This window comes from Perca fluviatilis, chromosome 10 (genome assembly GCF_010015445.1).
Source record: "Perca fluviatilis chromosome 10, GENO_Pfluv_1.0, whole genome shotgun sequence".
NCBI lineage: Eukaryota > Metazoa > Chordata > Actinopteri > Perciformes > Percidae > Perca > Perca fluviatilis.
In genome coordinates this window covers 37129300-37143805 of record NC_053121.1, presented here as the reverse complement: position 1 = coordinate 37143805, position 14506 = coordinate 37129300, and the positions used below count along the sequence as shown (strand labels likewise).

At 40.6% G+C, this 14506-nt stretch overlaps 1 protein-coding gene across 1 annotated transcript in view; it reads left to right on the top strand.

Annotated features, from left to right (window-relative positions):
* Positions 1-13557, top strand: part of ccdc69 (coiled-coil domain containing 69) — a 60395-nt gene extending 46838 nt beyond the window's left edge. Inside the window, exons 3-9 of the mRNA XM_039814293.1 lie at positions 3795-3964; positions 5296-5383; positions 6218-6291; positions 7232-7333; positions 10051-10170; positions 10332-10429; positions 12772-13557. Coding sequence (XP_039670227.1) covers positions 3795-3964; positions 5296-5383; positions 6218-6291; positions 7232-7333; positions 10051-10170; positions 10332-10429; positions 12772-12940 — 821 coding nt within the window. The 3' untranslated portion in view covers positions 12941-13557. The remainder of the gene's footprint in view (positions 1-3794; positions 3965-5295; positions 5384-6217; positions 6292-7231; positions 7334-10050; positions 10171-10331; positions 10430-12771) is intronic.
* The last annotated feature ends 949 nt before the right edge of the window (positions 13558-14506 follow it).

Here is a 14506-nt window from a genome sequence, read left to right as displayed (position 1 = left end):
ACATTGTTTTTCACGATTTATTTTGTTATATATAAACATCTAAAATCTAATTTTGATCGGAAGTATAGCGTAATGGTTGACCTTTTAATTGGCTGTTTTTTACGGCTGGTGCACGAAGTTGCGACACCGGATGCTAGTAATGCAGCGTGCGGCGAGTGAGCGTACGCTGTGGCGAAAGAACGGAGGAAATATCAAATGACGGAAAAATGGGAAAATGCAAGTTTTGGGACTGGTTGACATGATTTTGGCGAATTTGCCTACTGCTGTAAGCAGTACTGCTGTAAGCAGTATAGGTTCATTACTTTTAAAGTGCCCATATTATGAAAAAATCACATTTTCCGGTGATTTGGGGTGTTCTTTTGTGTCTCAAACTTTGAATAATAACTCCATCCATGCTGTTTTGAGTGAGATCTGGTTTCTGAATGTGTCCTGCCTTCAGTCTCCTGGTGAGCTGTTCAAAATCGGCCGAAATGAGCTGGCTAACCACAACCGTTAGCTCGTAGCGTTAGCGTTAGCCGGCTAACGCTAACGCTAGCATGCTACGTCGTTCTCAATAGCAAAGCACCGCTACAACACACACAAGTTCACCATAATCTACCAAAAGAACTACTTCCATGTGCGCCCTCATTTAGAAGTCTCCCAGCTGATCCTGCCTTGGAACTGACCAAAGTTGAAGAAACAGCCTTTCTTTTACTGTCTCTAGAGTTAGCTAGCTGACATGCTCTACATCTGAGCTACTGAGCATGTGCGAGTGCAATCAAAGATAGTACAGAAGAAGAAGAAGAAAAGAGGTCTCACTCTGTAGCTAAAACAGAAACCAGGTGAAAAGAGGATCTGCAGCAGTGAGAGAGAGCTGTGCAGTACAACAACAATATGGTGTTTTTTGATAATTAAACCATGTAAACCTATTCTGGTACAACCTTAAAATACAGTTACGAACCTGAACATGAGCAGAATATGGGCGCTTTAATTATCGGTGCATGTTGTTTTGAGATCCACGGGGCAGAGACGCGAGCTGCTCAGTGAACAGTGTTTTAAATATTTGTATTTATTTTGTGAAGCGCCTTGTGTTGCGTTTAATGACTGTAAACCGTCTTGTGAGCCATCCGACAGTTAAATTTGGATTTTCAAATGTTAAAAATTGGCATTGTCAAATGCTTACAATTTGTGTGTGAAAGTATCTGCAGTTGGACATGGGCATGAAATTAGTTTAAAGTGGCATGAAAGAGCATGAAATGAGATATCCTGATACCTGCAGAAACCCTGTAGCTACAGAGTGAGACATCTCACTGTCTCCCTGCTTCACCCTGTGTGTGTGTGTGTGTGTGTGTGTGTGTGTGTGTGTGTGTGTGTGTGTGTGTGTGTGTGTGTGTGTGTGTGTGTGTGTGTGTGTGTGTGTGTGTGTGTGTGTGTGTGTGTGTGTGTGTGTGTCTCCCTGCTTCACCCTGTGTGTGTTTCAGCCTGTTTGTGTGTGTGTGTGTGTGTGTTTACATACAGTATTTCATCCTGTGTGTGTGTGTGTGTGTGTGTGTGTGTGTGTGTGTGTGTGTGTGTGTGTGTGTCTCCCTGCTTCACCCTGTGTGTGTTTCCAGCCTGTTTGTGTGTGTGTGTGGTGTGTTTTACATACAGTATTTCATCCTGTGTGTGTGTGTGTGTGTGTGTGTGTGTGTGTGTGTGTGTCTCCTGCTTCACCCCTCTTTCTGTGTGTGTGTGTGTGTGTCTCCCTGCTTCACCCTGTGTGTGTTTCAGCCTGTGTGTGTGTGTGTGTGTGTGTGTGTCTGTCTCCCTGCTTCACCCTGTTTCTGTGTGTGTGTGTGTATTTACATATTTCACTGTGTGTGTGTGTGTGTGTGTGTATTTACATATTTCACCCTGTTTGTTGTTTGTTATTTATCATTATTTCATCCTGTTTCTGTGTATTGATATATATATGTATATGTTATTGTTATTATTGATGATGATATTGTTGATGATGATGAGATGATGATATTATTGTTATTGATGTTTATATAATATTCATGTTAATGTGTTCTTTGATGATGATGATGATGATGTGTATATTTCATGATGATGATGATGTGATGATGATGATGTATGATGATATGAACCTACACCTGATTCAGTGATGATATTATTGATGTTTCCTACCATGATATGATGTGTATTCACCCTGTTTCTGATGTGTGTGATGATTTTTTCATGATAGATTGAATTTTTTATTTATGTGTGATATCGTTTTTATGATGATTGTGATAATGTTCCACCCTTTTTTATTATGTTGTATTTTAGTATGTATTATATTCACGTTTTTTTGTATTTTGGTTTCTTTTTTTTGATTGTTTCACTGTTCTTTTTTTGTATTTGTTTTTTTTTTAGTTATTTTTTCAATTTTGTAATTTTTTCTATTTTTTTTTTATATTTTAACCTTTTGTATTTTTTTTTTTTTGTTTGTTGATGATGTGTGATTACCTCTTGTATTTGTTTATGTATCACCCTGTTTTGTATTGTGTTTATTATACACCATGTTGTTTAGTATTTGTGTGTGCCTTCTTATTATTGTTGATGTGATATTCTGTGGTTGTTGTGATGTGTGTGATGATGTGTGGAGAATGTGTGTATGAAGATGTGATGATATTTTGATGATGTGTATATTATTCACCTGATGATGATGATATTTCACTGTTTTATGATGTATATTTCACCTGTTTCTGATTGATGATGATGTTGTTATTGTGATGTTTTATACTATTTTATTGATTCACTGTTTTTATGTAGTTTGTTTATTTATTATTGTTTTATTACTTATATGTATTCTGTTTTATTTGATTTTTTGTTTTATTCACCCTGTTGTATGATGATTATGTTTTATATTGTGTTTGTATTAATTCCTGTTTTTGATGTTGATAGTATTCCTATTTTTTATTTTTTATTTCACCCTGTTTCTATTGTGTGAATTGTGTTGTCACCTTTTTTGTATTGTATGATATTAGTGTATTCTGTTTTTGATTATATATTTACCTTGTTTCTTTTTTTTTTTGTTATTCACCTGTTTCTTTGTTTTTTGTATTTTGTGTGTGATGATGTGATATTTACTTGTCATGTTTATGTGTTACCTGTTTGTTTTTTTTTTCACTGTTTTATGTATTATTATTAGTATTTTTGTTGTGTGTGTGTGTGTGTGTGTGTTTGTTGTTTGTGTGTGTGTGTGTGTGTGTGTGTGTGTGTGTGTGTGTGTGTATTATTTCACCCTGTGTCTGTGTGTGTGTGTGTGTGTGTATTTCACTTTCTTGTGTGTGTGTGTATTTCCACCCTGTTTCTGTGTGTGTGTGTGTGTGTGTGTGTATTCACCCTGTTTCTCTGTGTGTGTGTGTGTGTGTGTGTGTGTGTGTGTGTATTTCACCCTGTTTCTGTGTGTGTGTGTTATTGTGTGTGTGGTATTCCCCTGTTTCTGTGTGTGTGTGTGTGTTATTTCACCCTGTTTTGTGTGTGTGTGTTTGTGTGTGTGTGTGTGTGTGTGTGTGTGTGTATTTCACCCTGTTTCTGTGTGTGTGTGTGTGTGTGTGTGTGTGTGTGTGTGTGTGTGTATTTCACCCTGTTTGTGTGTGTGTGTGTGTGTGTATTTCACCCTGTTTCTGTGTGTGTGTGTGTGTGTGTGTGTTGTGTGTGTGTGTGTGTGTGTATTTCACCCTGTGTGTGTGTGTGTGTGTGTGTGTGTGTGTTTCTGTGTGTGTGTGTGTGTGTGTGTGTGTGTGTGTGTGTATTTCACCCTGTGTCTGTGCGTTGATGCGTTGCAGGTAACCGTGCGTCTGGCGGTCCCGACGTCTGTCTGCAGAAGCAGCTGGAGCGCTTCGAGTGGCAGCTGAGGATTTTAAAGGAGGCCGGGGGGAACTCGGAGCGCGCCGAGCTGCTGAAGGCCCACGCTGATGAAGAGGTGTGCGCCCTCGTCCTGAGCATCCTCAACAAGGTAAGGACGACTGTGTAACCGGTCAGCAAAACTCCGAACACATCTTCCCTTTTTTAAGAATTACTTCAGAGCCGTTCTTTGTTCTTTTCTCAAAGAAAAGCTGAACTCCAAGTCTTCCAGAAGACCAGCTGTTCACCAGCAGCAGCAGCAGCCATAAGCCCCGCCCACTGACTCTATACACGATGTGATTGGCCTGACTAGAGTTTGGTTTTTCCAGCTCGCGAGCCAACAGAGAGTTGCTAGACTGACCCTTGCTAGACGAAATTTGCTGCCACTAGGGTGCGTCTAGATTTCTAGGCTATGTTAATTGTGCAGCCCTATCCTAAACATGACAATGTTGTTGAGGGATTCCCTCAACGACGACAAACTCAACAACACGGCAGACTGAAAGCAGCACTGGCTGAAGATTCTGCTTAAAGGAACACGCCGACTTATTGGGACTTTATCTTATTCACCGTAACCCCCAGAGTTAGACTAGTCCATACATACCCTTCTCATCTCAGTGCGTGCTGTAAGGCTGTCTGACAGTTCCACCGGTAGCTTAGCTTAGCACAGATCCTGCAGGTGAATGGTTCCAACTAGCCTACTGCTCCGAATAAGTGACAAAATAACTCCAACATGTTCCTGTTTACATGTTGTGATTTGTAGAGTCACAGCGTGTACAAAACACAACGTAACATGAGACACAGCCATCTTCTAACTGTAAACAAACCGGGAACTATATTCTCAGGCGGAAGAATATAGTACTTGGGCGGAGTGATATGCTCGCAGCAAGCCTGTCTGAGAATATAGTTCCCGGTTTGTTTATGGTTAGAAGATGGCTGTGTCTCATGTTGCGTTGTTTTCTGTACACGCTATGACTCTACAAATCACAACATGTAAACAGGAACATGTTGGAGTTATTTTGTCACTTATTCGGAGCAGTAGGCTAGTTGGAACCATTCACCTGCAGGATCTGTGCTAAGCTAATGCTGGAGCTGTCAGACAGCATTACAGCACGCACTGAGATGAGAAGGGTATGTATGGACTAGTCTAACTCTGGGGGTTACAGTGAATAAGATAAAGTCCCAATAAGTCGGGGTGTTCCTTTAACGAGCAGAAGAAGTTCTTCATAGACTCTTTAATCTGCCGGCTCGTACGCCAGCTGTGCAGCAAACTGTAAATATCGTACGTACGTACGTCTCTGATTACCGTTTTCTCTGCTAGTGTAGTATGTTCAGCTGGCGTACTTGCTTGTGCTTCTGCTGCCAGCTGTCCTGTTTATTTCATCATCATTTCCCTCCCGAGGGTCAGCACAGTTTAAACTCTTACCTGGTGCGATTTATTTTCAGGTGAAAACGGAGACGACGGCTGACTTGATCGTTCTGCATGAACAGAAAAGTAAAACTGCTACCGAAGAACACGAGAGAAACGTGGAAGGTAACGAAATGCAACATTTAGTCAACTAATCTGCCTGATCAATACAAATGACTCCAGACTCCAGGAAAGTCTGGAAAATAAAGCAGAACTGCAAAGGGCTTGTGTTTGATTTTGTCGCTGTTTCACCCTGTTTATGTATGTTGATGTTTCCCGCCTTTTTGTCGCCTTTTCGGTGCCTTTTTGGCGTCTTGTTGTCACCTTTTTGGCATCTTGTTGTCGCCTTTTTGGCGTCTTGTTGTCGCCTTTTTGGCGTCTTGTTGTCGCCTTTTCGTTGCATTTTTCTCGCCTTTTCAGTGTCCTTTTGTCGCCTTTTTGTTGCCTTTTTGATGCCTTTTTGTCGCCTTTTTGTTGCCTTTTTGATGCCTTTTTGTTGTCTTTTGATGCCTTTTTGGCGCCTTTTCGTTGCCTTTTCATTGCCTTTTTGTTGGCTTTTTGGCTCCTTTTCGTCGCCCTTGACTTGAACGTCCTGCATGAACAGAAACATAAAACGGTTACTGAAGAACACGAGAGAAACGTGGAAGGTAACAAACTGCAACATGTAGTCAACTAATCTGCCTGATCAATAAAAGTGACTCCACGGAAAGTCTGGAAAATAAAGCAGGACTCCAAAGTTTGTGTGTGTGTGTGTGTGTGTGTGTGTGTGTGTGTGTGTGTGTGTGTGTGTGTGTGTGTGTGTGTGTGTGTGTGTGTGTGTGTGTGTGTGTGTGTGTGTGTGTGTGTGTGTGTGTGTGTGTGTGTGTGTGTGTGTGTGTGTGTGTGTGTTTTTTTGTGTGTGTGTGTGTGTCTCTCTCAGTATAAAATGTTTGTTTTTGTGTGTTTTTTTTTTTGCTGCAGAGCTGCAGAAGAAACACGAACAAGAGAAAACTGAACTGACAGAAAAGTTTCAGGCTGCTGAGAACGTCCTCAAGGTAAAAACCTGCAGATGTTTTCTTCATTTACAGTAACACTGATCTTTACTAGAGTCTACTGAAGCCTTTGATGCCGCCTAAAATGCTGGTATCGGTAAGTACTGGAGTAAGAATTCTTACTACTGGAGTACTTTATCATGTAATTTATCTCTGAATAAAATCTACTTAAAAGTAGTTTTATTTATGTTCTTTTTCCGTTATTACTTTCATGCACAACAAAACAAAACGCGCAAGAATTAAATCGCCCTTCCAATACCACCGTGGATATAGAGCCACTCGGCCAGCCGTGCCAGCACACTTATTTATGAGTTCACTATGAGGGTAAAACAAAACCCTTTTACCCAGGAAACGCTCGTTCGTTCCTCGGGAATGTTTTAATCCAAATCACCATCTTTTTCCTAAACTTAACGAGTCGTTTTGGTGCCTAAACTTAACTGTCAGCGCCGCATGACGCTCACTTTTACTAAACTCCAACACCACGGCCCCTGAAAGGACCTTCATCTGGCGGTGCCTGTAGCCGGCTCACAGTCACCTATTGGGGGCTGAACAACTGCTGCTGGTAGCCGGCGTCCTGGAGCTCTGTAGCCCCTAAATACAACCAGCAATTGCTGCTCAGATTTTATTATTATGTCTATTTCAGGTATACAATATAAGGTCTTTTTTATTTTATTTTTACCTTTTTATTTATCCAGGTTAAGTCGATTGAGAACAACTTCTCATTTGCAACGACGCCCTGATCACATTCACACAGCTCCACATTCATACCTGGAAGCTGCCCAGTACAACCACAGTCTGATCTGCTGGGCCACTGAGCAGCTCCACTGGAGCCGTTGGAGGTTAAGGGCCTTGCTCAAGGGCACCTCATTGCCCAGCCCAAATCGGAGTCTCTTTAATCTTTACATCTGTTTTTTTTTTTTGTAAATTTCTGCCGAACATGAAGGGTGAAGTGGATCAGCTGACGGCAGATCTGCAGGTTTACACCGACCTGAAGAGGAGAGTCAAAGAGTCGACGTTTAAGAAGGACCTGCAGAGGAATATTAAGGTGTGTGGAGCGTCTTTATTGAGTCCAGGTTGAAAAAAAAAACCATTAGTTACCTTTTTAAAGAAATAATGAAAGTCTTTTATGTGTTTGCAATAAACATTGACTACGTTCATAATGCACATAATGTTAATTATTTTTGCCCTTTTTCTGAAAAAGATGATATTCCAACTAAGCTGTTTACATGGCTAATGAAAGTTAATATTCCCGTTTACATGCATTGGTTGGAGCGTGAACACAGCGTCCCGCTTTCATAACTTCAACCAGCTTCTTGAAAAGGTCGGGTCATATCCAAAAAAATAACTGATATCCGACTCTTTGATATTGTTTAAAAGTAGCTGTGTTTCTCCTCCGCGCAGCCTTCATCACTGACACAGTTCAGTTGTCTCTTCTCATAATCAAAGAAAGTTTCTGACCATGAGCCATAAATCATAGACAGTGAAATAAATGGGCAGGGAGAGAAAAATAAAGGCTCAAAAAAAAAAAAAAAATATAAAAAATAATATAAAAATACAAAAAAAGAGTATTGAAAGGCTAATTACTAGGGCTGTCCTCGACTAAAGAAATTCTTAGTCGACTAACACTTATACGATTTTGTCGACTAATCGATTAGTTGATTTTAATTGACAGAGCTGTGCGCTTTGAGAGGTGGTTAAGACTAGAAAAGCACAATATAAATGTAGTTAATTAACCATCTGTAAAACTGAGTTTCTCCACAATTAATCCTGCAAAAGCACCACTTAAAATCTTGTGTTTACCATAAATGTGCTCATGAGTTTCTTGGAAATAAGTAATTAAGCACGAATAAGCATAAAAAAATGACTCATCAACTAAAGAAATCTTAGTCGACTAAGACCAAAACGACCGATTAATCGACTAAGAGGTGGCAGCCCTACTAATTACTGATCACTAACATGCTAGTTAACATTAGTAATTAAACCTAATTAAACCTAAATCTGTTTGTTTGTGGATAAATGTTACTTCATATGAATTCACTTGCCACATACCGAAGTATTTCCAATCCATCAAAACGTTGCTGAAATATTTTAAATATCTCCTTTGACTGTATGCCTCCACATCCCCCCCCGGTTGCCTGTGAGCTTCTCCTGTACTATACGGTAATTCCTCTACTGTGTGACAGTAAGTCTCGTGGTTATGACCCAATCGTTAGCCTGTTGTTATAAAAGCGTCTGCTACGGAGCCATAACGTGAGCTACAAGGTAATGGAGCCTTTTACACATTGTCGTGTTTCTTTAGAAATAAACAACGGACAAATAGAGTCTTTAAACTCTTCAGATGTAAAGTTATTCTCTGTCAAAGTGACGTCAGAATGAATGGGAGTCAATGGGATGCTAACGGGAGGTGAGCGCTTGGTAGCATCAGGATCTCCCATTACGTTTGCTCACCCCCTTTCCGTAAACAGCCAAAGAGGCCGTAAACTGTCACAAACTGCAGTAAAAACCCAGATTGAGATGCAGTTTCTGAATGCGCTCTGTAAATGTCCAAAGAGAGTTTCTAAAAGCAGAATAATACCAGAATATCTAATCTATCTAATGTCTAATGAAAATGCTACATTCAGAAAAAGGCTTTATTCCGAATATCCAAATTGTTTACATGACCCGTATTTAAAATCAGAATATTGTCATATACAGGGCTCCAGACTAACGTTTTCTCACTAGGATCACAGTGGCCCCCAATTTTAGGGGCGCAACCAGAAAATGTAGGGGCACACACCGTAAATCAACATGCTAACCAAATATTCACATTTCTACTAATTTCCACTGTATTACTAATAAATACTTTGATAACAGATGCAGAAATTACAATGTGTACTGTTTCAAATTCAGTGTCACTTTTGAAGATGCAACATAGAAGGCACCGTTGCTGTCATGACAGTAAACAAAATTTTTTAAAAATATACCAACTCTAGTCTACAATTACGATGAATTCAACTTAAAATTAAACATGCATTGTTTAGGCTGCTACCCTTAGGGTTGGGTACCTTTATCATATGAACCAATATCGGTACCGATACCTGAAATTCTGTTCCAGTACCCAATGGTACCTATTTTCGGTAATTACAACACTATTATTTCAGTTGTAAAGATAATTCCAAACCTATTTATCCTATGCACTTAGATCATTATGTTATTTTATTAGAATATGTTACACTCTAAAGAAATTGATTAAAAATAAAACCCCTCCCTCTCTCCTCCCAAACTTGTCTCTATAACCCATTAAATTTAATAATTTAAAGGTGCCCTGCCATGCAAAACCGTTTTTACTTGCATTTTTTGAAATATGTCCGGTCCATATGTGTGTGTGTTATGTGATGAATGTGAAAATGAACTGCTACCTCCTCTGTCAGCTCTAGCCACTGAACAGAAATAAGCAGAGAAATCAGACCAATCACAGAAGCTGGTCAGTCTGACATCATACTGCCTGAACTCATTACTATTCATGAGCTCGCTCAGTTGCGCTGGGTAAAGGATTCTGACAGCCAGGCTCTCATTGGCTAGCTGTTAGCCAATCAGATTCAAACAGCTTAGCTTGTTGGATATTAATGAGAACTGGCACAAATCGAGCTGAGTCTTCCGGCACTCTAGTGTAAACGTACTCGATGTAGAGAAAACTGTAACTTCTGACTGAACGCTAGAAAATGTATTCCTCTTTTTGTATTAAGTTGTCTGTGCCCTCCCCTCCCTTCCCCTCCCCTCCAGGCCCATGGCAGCCCAGGTGCATTCTGGGAGTCTGAGCAGGAGTCTCTGCTGTTTGTGATCGAGATGAAGAGTGAGCGCGTGCAGGAGCAGAGCAGGAAGCTGCAGCAGATGGAGGCTCTGGTAGGAAAACTCACCGCGCGCTGTCCTGTTGTTTTCAACGTTGGTGTGTCTCATTATTTCATATTTATCTTTTTGTTTTCATCCTCTCTCTTTCCACTTGTCTCTCTTTCCACCTGTCTCTCTTTCTACCTGTCTCTCTCTCTCTTCTTCTCGACTCTCAGACGGAGAAGAATCAGTCTCTGGAGGACCAGATGGTCTACATCCTGCAGCAGAATGAGGATCTCAGAGTCCGGATAGACAACTGCCAGACTCTCATTCAGTATGTGTCTCTCTCTCTCTCTCTCTCTCTCTCTCTCTCTCTCTCTCTCTCTCTCCTATCTCCTCTTCTCTCCCTCTATCTCCTCTTCTCTCTCTCTATCTCTCTCTCCTATCTCCTCTTCTCTCTCTCTATCTCTCTCTCCTATCTCCTCTTCTCTCCCTCTATCTCCTCTTCTCTCTCTCTATCTCCTATCTCCTCTTCTCTCTCTCTCTCTCTCTCTCTTATCTCCTCTTCTCTCCCTCTATCTCCTCTCTTCTCCTCTCTCTCTCTGTCTCTGTCTGCCTCTCTCTCTCTCCCTCTCCTCTCTTCTATCTCCTCTCCTCTCTTCTATCTCCTCTCGTCTCTTCTATCTCCTCTCGTCTCTTCTATCTCCTCTCGTCTCTTCTATCTCCTCTCGTCTCTTCTATCTCCTCTCGTCTCTTCTATCTCCTCTCCTCTCCTCTTCACCAACACCAGATCATTACACAGCTATGTGGCGCCTCCTGCTGGACAATTTTATGTCTGCTCCAAAACAGCAATCCTTAATACTGGACCTATGTCAACTTAGACACAAAAACACATAACACATAGGCTAACACATAGGAACATAGGCTAACACATAGGAACATAGGCTAACACATAGGAACATAGGCTAACACAGGCTAACACATAGGAACATAGGCTAACACATAGGAACATAGGCTAACCCATAGGAACATAGGCTAACACATAGGAACATAGGCTAACACATAGGAACATAGGCTAACACATAGGAACATAGGCTAACACATAGGAACATAGGCTAACACATAGGAACATAGGTTGAATAAAACAGTAGTTACCCGTTAAGCTCTCAACGAGAAGCCTGGATTCTGAAAATAAAATAGTTTCTGTTTCTTTAAGTCTTTGGATTTAAGTCACGATCCAGGCCTCTTCTTCATAATTTAACCGTCCAAAAAGAAATCAAAGTTAGTCAAAGTGATTCGGACCTAAACTTACACCGGTAAAGATGCACGGTTTTTCCTTGCCTTTTTAATTGATTTACGTTTATTTTATTATTGTTTGCACTCATGTTACCAACTTAGCAACTACTTTTGCTTAAATGTGTGGAGGCAGTGCAGAGAAAGATGGAGCACAGAGAAATGTTAGTTACCTGTTAAAGGTGCCCTGCCACACACCAAAACCATTTTTTTTTTAAATCTGTCAGGTCCAGATGTGTTTGTGTTGAACTGCTACCTCCTCTGTCAGCTCTAGACACTGAACATAAATAAGCAGAGAAATCAGACCAATCACAAAAGCTGGTCAGTCTGACATCATGCTGCCTGAGCTCATTACTATTCATGAGCTCGCCCACACACTGTCAAGGATGCTGACAGCATTCTTGAATGAGACTTCAGATACAGTATTAGGGGACCACTGAGGTCTATATAAAAGAGACTTCAGATACAGAATTAGGGGACCACTAAGGTCTATATAAAAGAGACTTCAGATACAGTATTAGGGGACCACTAAGGTCTATATAAAAGAGACTTCAGATACAGTATTAGGGGACCACTAAGGTCTATATAAAAGAGACTTCAGATACAGAATTAGGGGACCACTAAGGTCTATATAAAAGAGACTTCAGATACAGTATTAGGGGACCACTAAGGTCTATATAAAAGAGACTTCAGATACAGTATTAGGGGACCACTAAGGTCTATATAAAAGAGACTTTAGATACAGTATTAGGGCACCACTAAGGTCTATATAAAAGAGACTTCAGATACAGTATTAGGGGACCACTAAGGTCTATATAAAAGAGACTTTAGATACAGTATTAGGGGACCACTAAGGTCTATATAAAAGAGACTTCAGATACAGTATTAGGGGACCACTAAGGTCTATATAAAAGAGACTTCAGATACAGTATTAGGGGACCACTAAGGTCTATATAAAAGAGACTTCAGATACAGTATTAGGGGACCACTAAGGTCTATATAAAAGAGACTTCAGATACAGTATTAGGGGACCACTAAGGTCTATATAAAAGAGACTTTAGATACAGTATTAGGGGACCACTAAGGTCTATATAAAAGAGACTTCAGATACAGTATTAGGGGACCACTAAGGTCTATATAAAAGAGACTTCAGATACAGTATTAGGGGACCACTAAGGTCTATATAAAAGAGACTTTAGATACAGTATTAGGGGACCACTAAGGTCTATATAAGAGACTTCAGATACAGTATTAGGGGACCACTAAGGTCTATATAAAAGAGACTTCAGATACAGTATTAGGGGACCACTAAGGTCTATATAAAAGTATCCAAAGAGCACCATGTCACAGGACCTTTACATCTGTTCTCTCTCTTTGTTCCAGGCAATTATCCAAGGAGCAGCAGGACCTGAAGGGGGCGCTGGAGAGGCAGGCGCTGATAAACCAGAATCTTTCTCAGGAAAAAGAGCAGCTGATGTTCAAACTGAGACACAGAGACTCGTGTCCCAGCATGCACCTGCCCGCCATGATGCAGGAGATCGCTCCCAGATGATCGCACAGATCCCCGCGGCGCCGTACATAGAAACCAGACTTTTTTATTTTTTATTTTTTTAATTCACACGGTAACATGCCGGTAGTCGTGCTGGTTTCTCCGCCCAGTAACTTGAGAGGGGGGGGGGGGGCTTTAAACTCAAACTGGGCGACAGCCCCCTGTGTTACAGAGAGAAACGCTTAGCGTCCTCACAGCTCTGCAGCTCTGGGCCCCCCCGATCCAGGTCTCCAAGTCGGATCTTGTCTTTATCAATTCAGAAAAACCACAAGGCTGAATACTTCACAGTGTACAGACTGATCTCGTGAAGTGGCGTATGTATGACAACGCCAATTCGTATGCCATTTTTGGCGCGTTATCAGGACGCATAATCGCTTTTTAGCGTGTTTAGCAACGCTGTTCGGGCCTCCATTGACCTACATTACCTGTGAATTATTGCCGTAGCGAGTAGTATGAAAGAACGGAGGTTGGTTGGGTAAAACACAGGACTTTCACCCAGGATTGCATCCCGTGTGTGGTGTTTATCAACCTTTTTATATATTTTTTTAAGCCTTCCCCAATGTTTCTTTCCTAAACCCAACCGGTTATTGGTTTCCTAAGCGTGTGACGTTGGTCACAGTCGTGTTTTTGTCATTTTTTTTGTGTGTTTTTGTCATTTTTTTTGTGTTTTTGTCATTTTTTGTGTGTTTTTGTCATTTTTTGTGTGTTTTTGTCAGGGTTTTTTTTGAGTTACTAAAGCCTTTCCCAATGTTCTTTTCTCTTTCCTCTTTTTTTTTACACACGCTTGTGACGTTCTCTTGATAACACACTGTAGTTTGTATGTTTACGTCCTCTGTGTACAGCGTAGACATACAGTACAGGCCAAAAGTTTGGACACACCTTCTCATTCAATGCGTTTCCTTTTTATTTTCATGACTATTTACATTGTAGATTCTCACTGAAGGCATCAAAACTATGAATGAACACATATGGAATTATGTACTTAACAAAAAAGTGTAACTTTTAACTATAACTGAAAACATGTCTTATATTTTAGATTCCTCAAAGTAGCCACCCTTTGCTTTTTTTATTAATAAGGGAAAAACTTCCACTAATGAACCCTGACAAAGCACACCTGTGAAGGTAAAACCATTTCAGGTGACTACCTCATGAAGCTCATTGAGAGAACACCAAGGGTTTGCAGAGTTATCAAAAAAAGCAAAGGGTGGCTACTTTGAAGAATCTAAAATATAAGACATGTTTTCAGTTATTCCACACTTTTTGTTAAGTACATAATTCCCATATGTGTTCATTCGTCCTCAGTTACGATATCCTTCATGAAAGAATCTACAATGTAAATAGTCATGAAAATAAAAAGGAAACACATTGAATGAGAAGGTGTGTCCAAACTTTTGGCCTGTACTGTACACGTGGATAGCTCAAAATGCGTCCAGATAACGCGCCATTTGGCTTCAGGAGAAAGTGCTGTGGATGTTTACGCGAAGTCATGATGCCACGTTGCTGTGTACCTGAAACTCCACCGCTAAACGTTCTCACGCTAGGATGCAGCCGAGCCATTTTTTTAAAGCT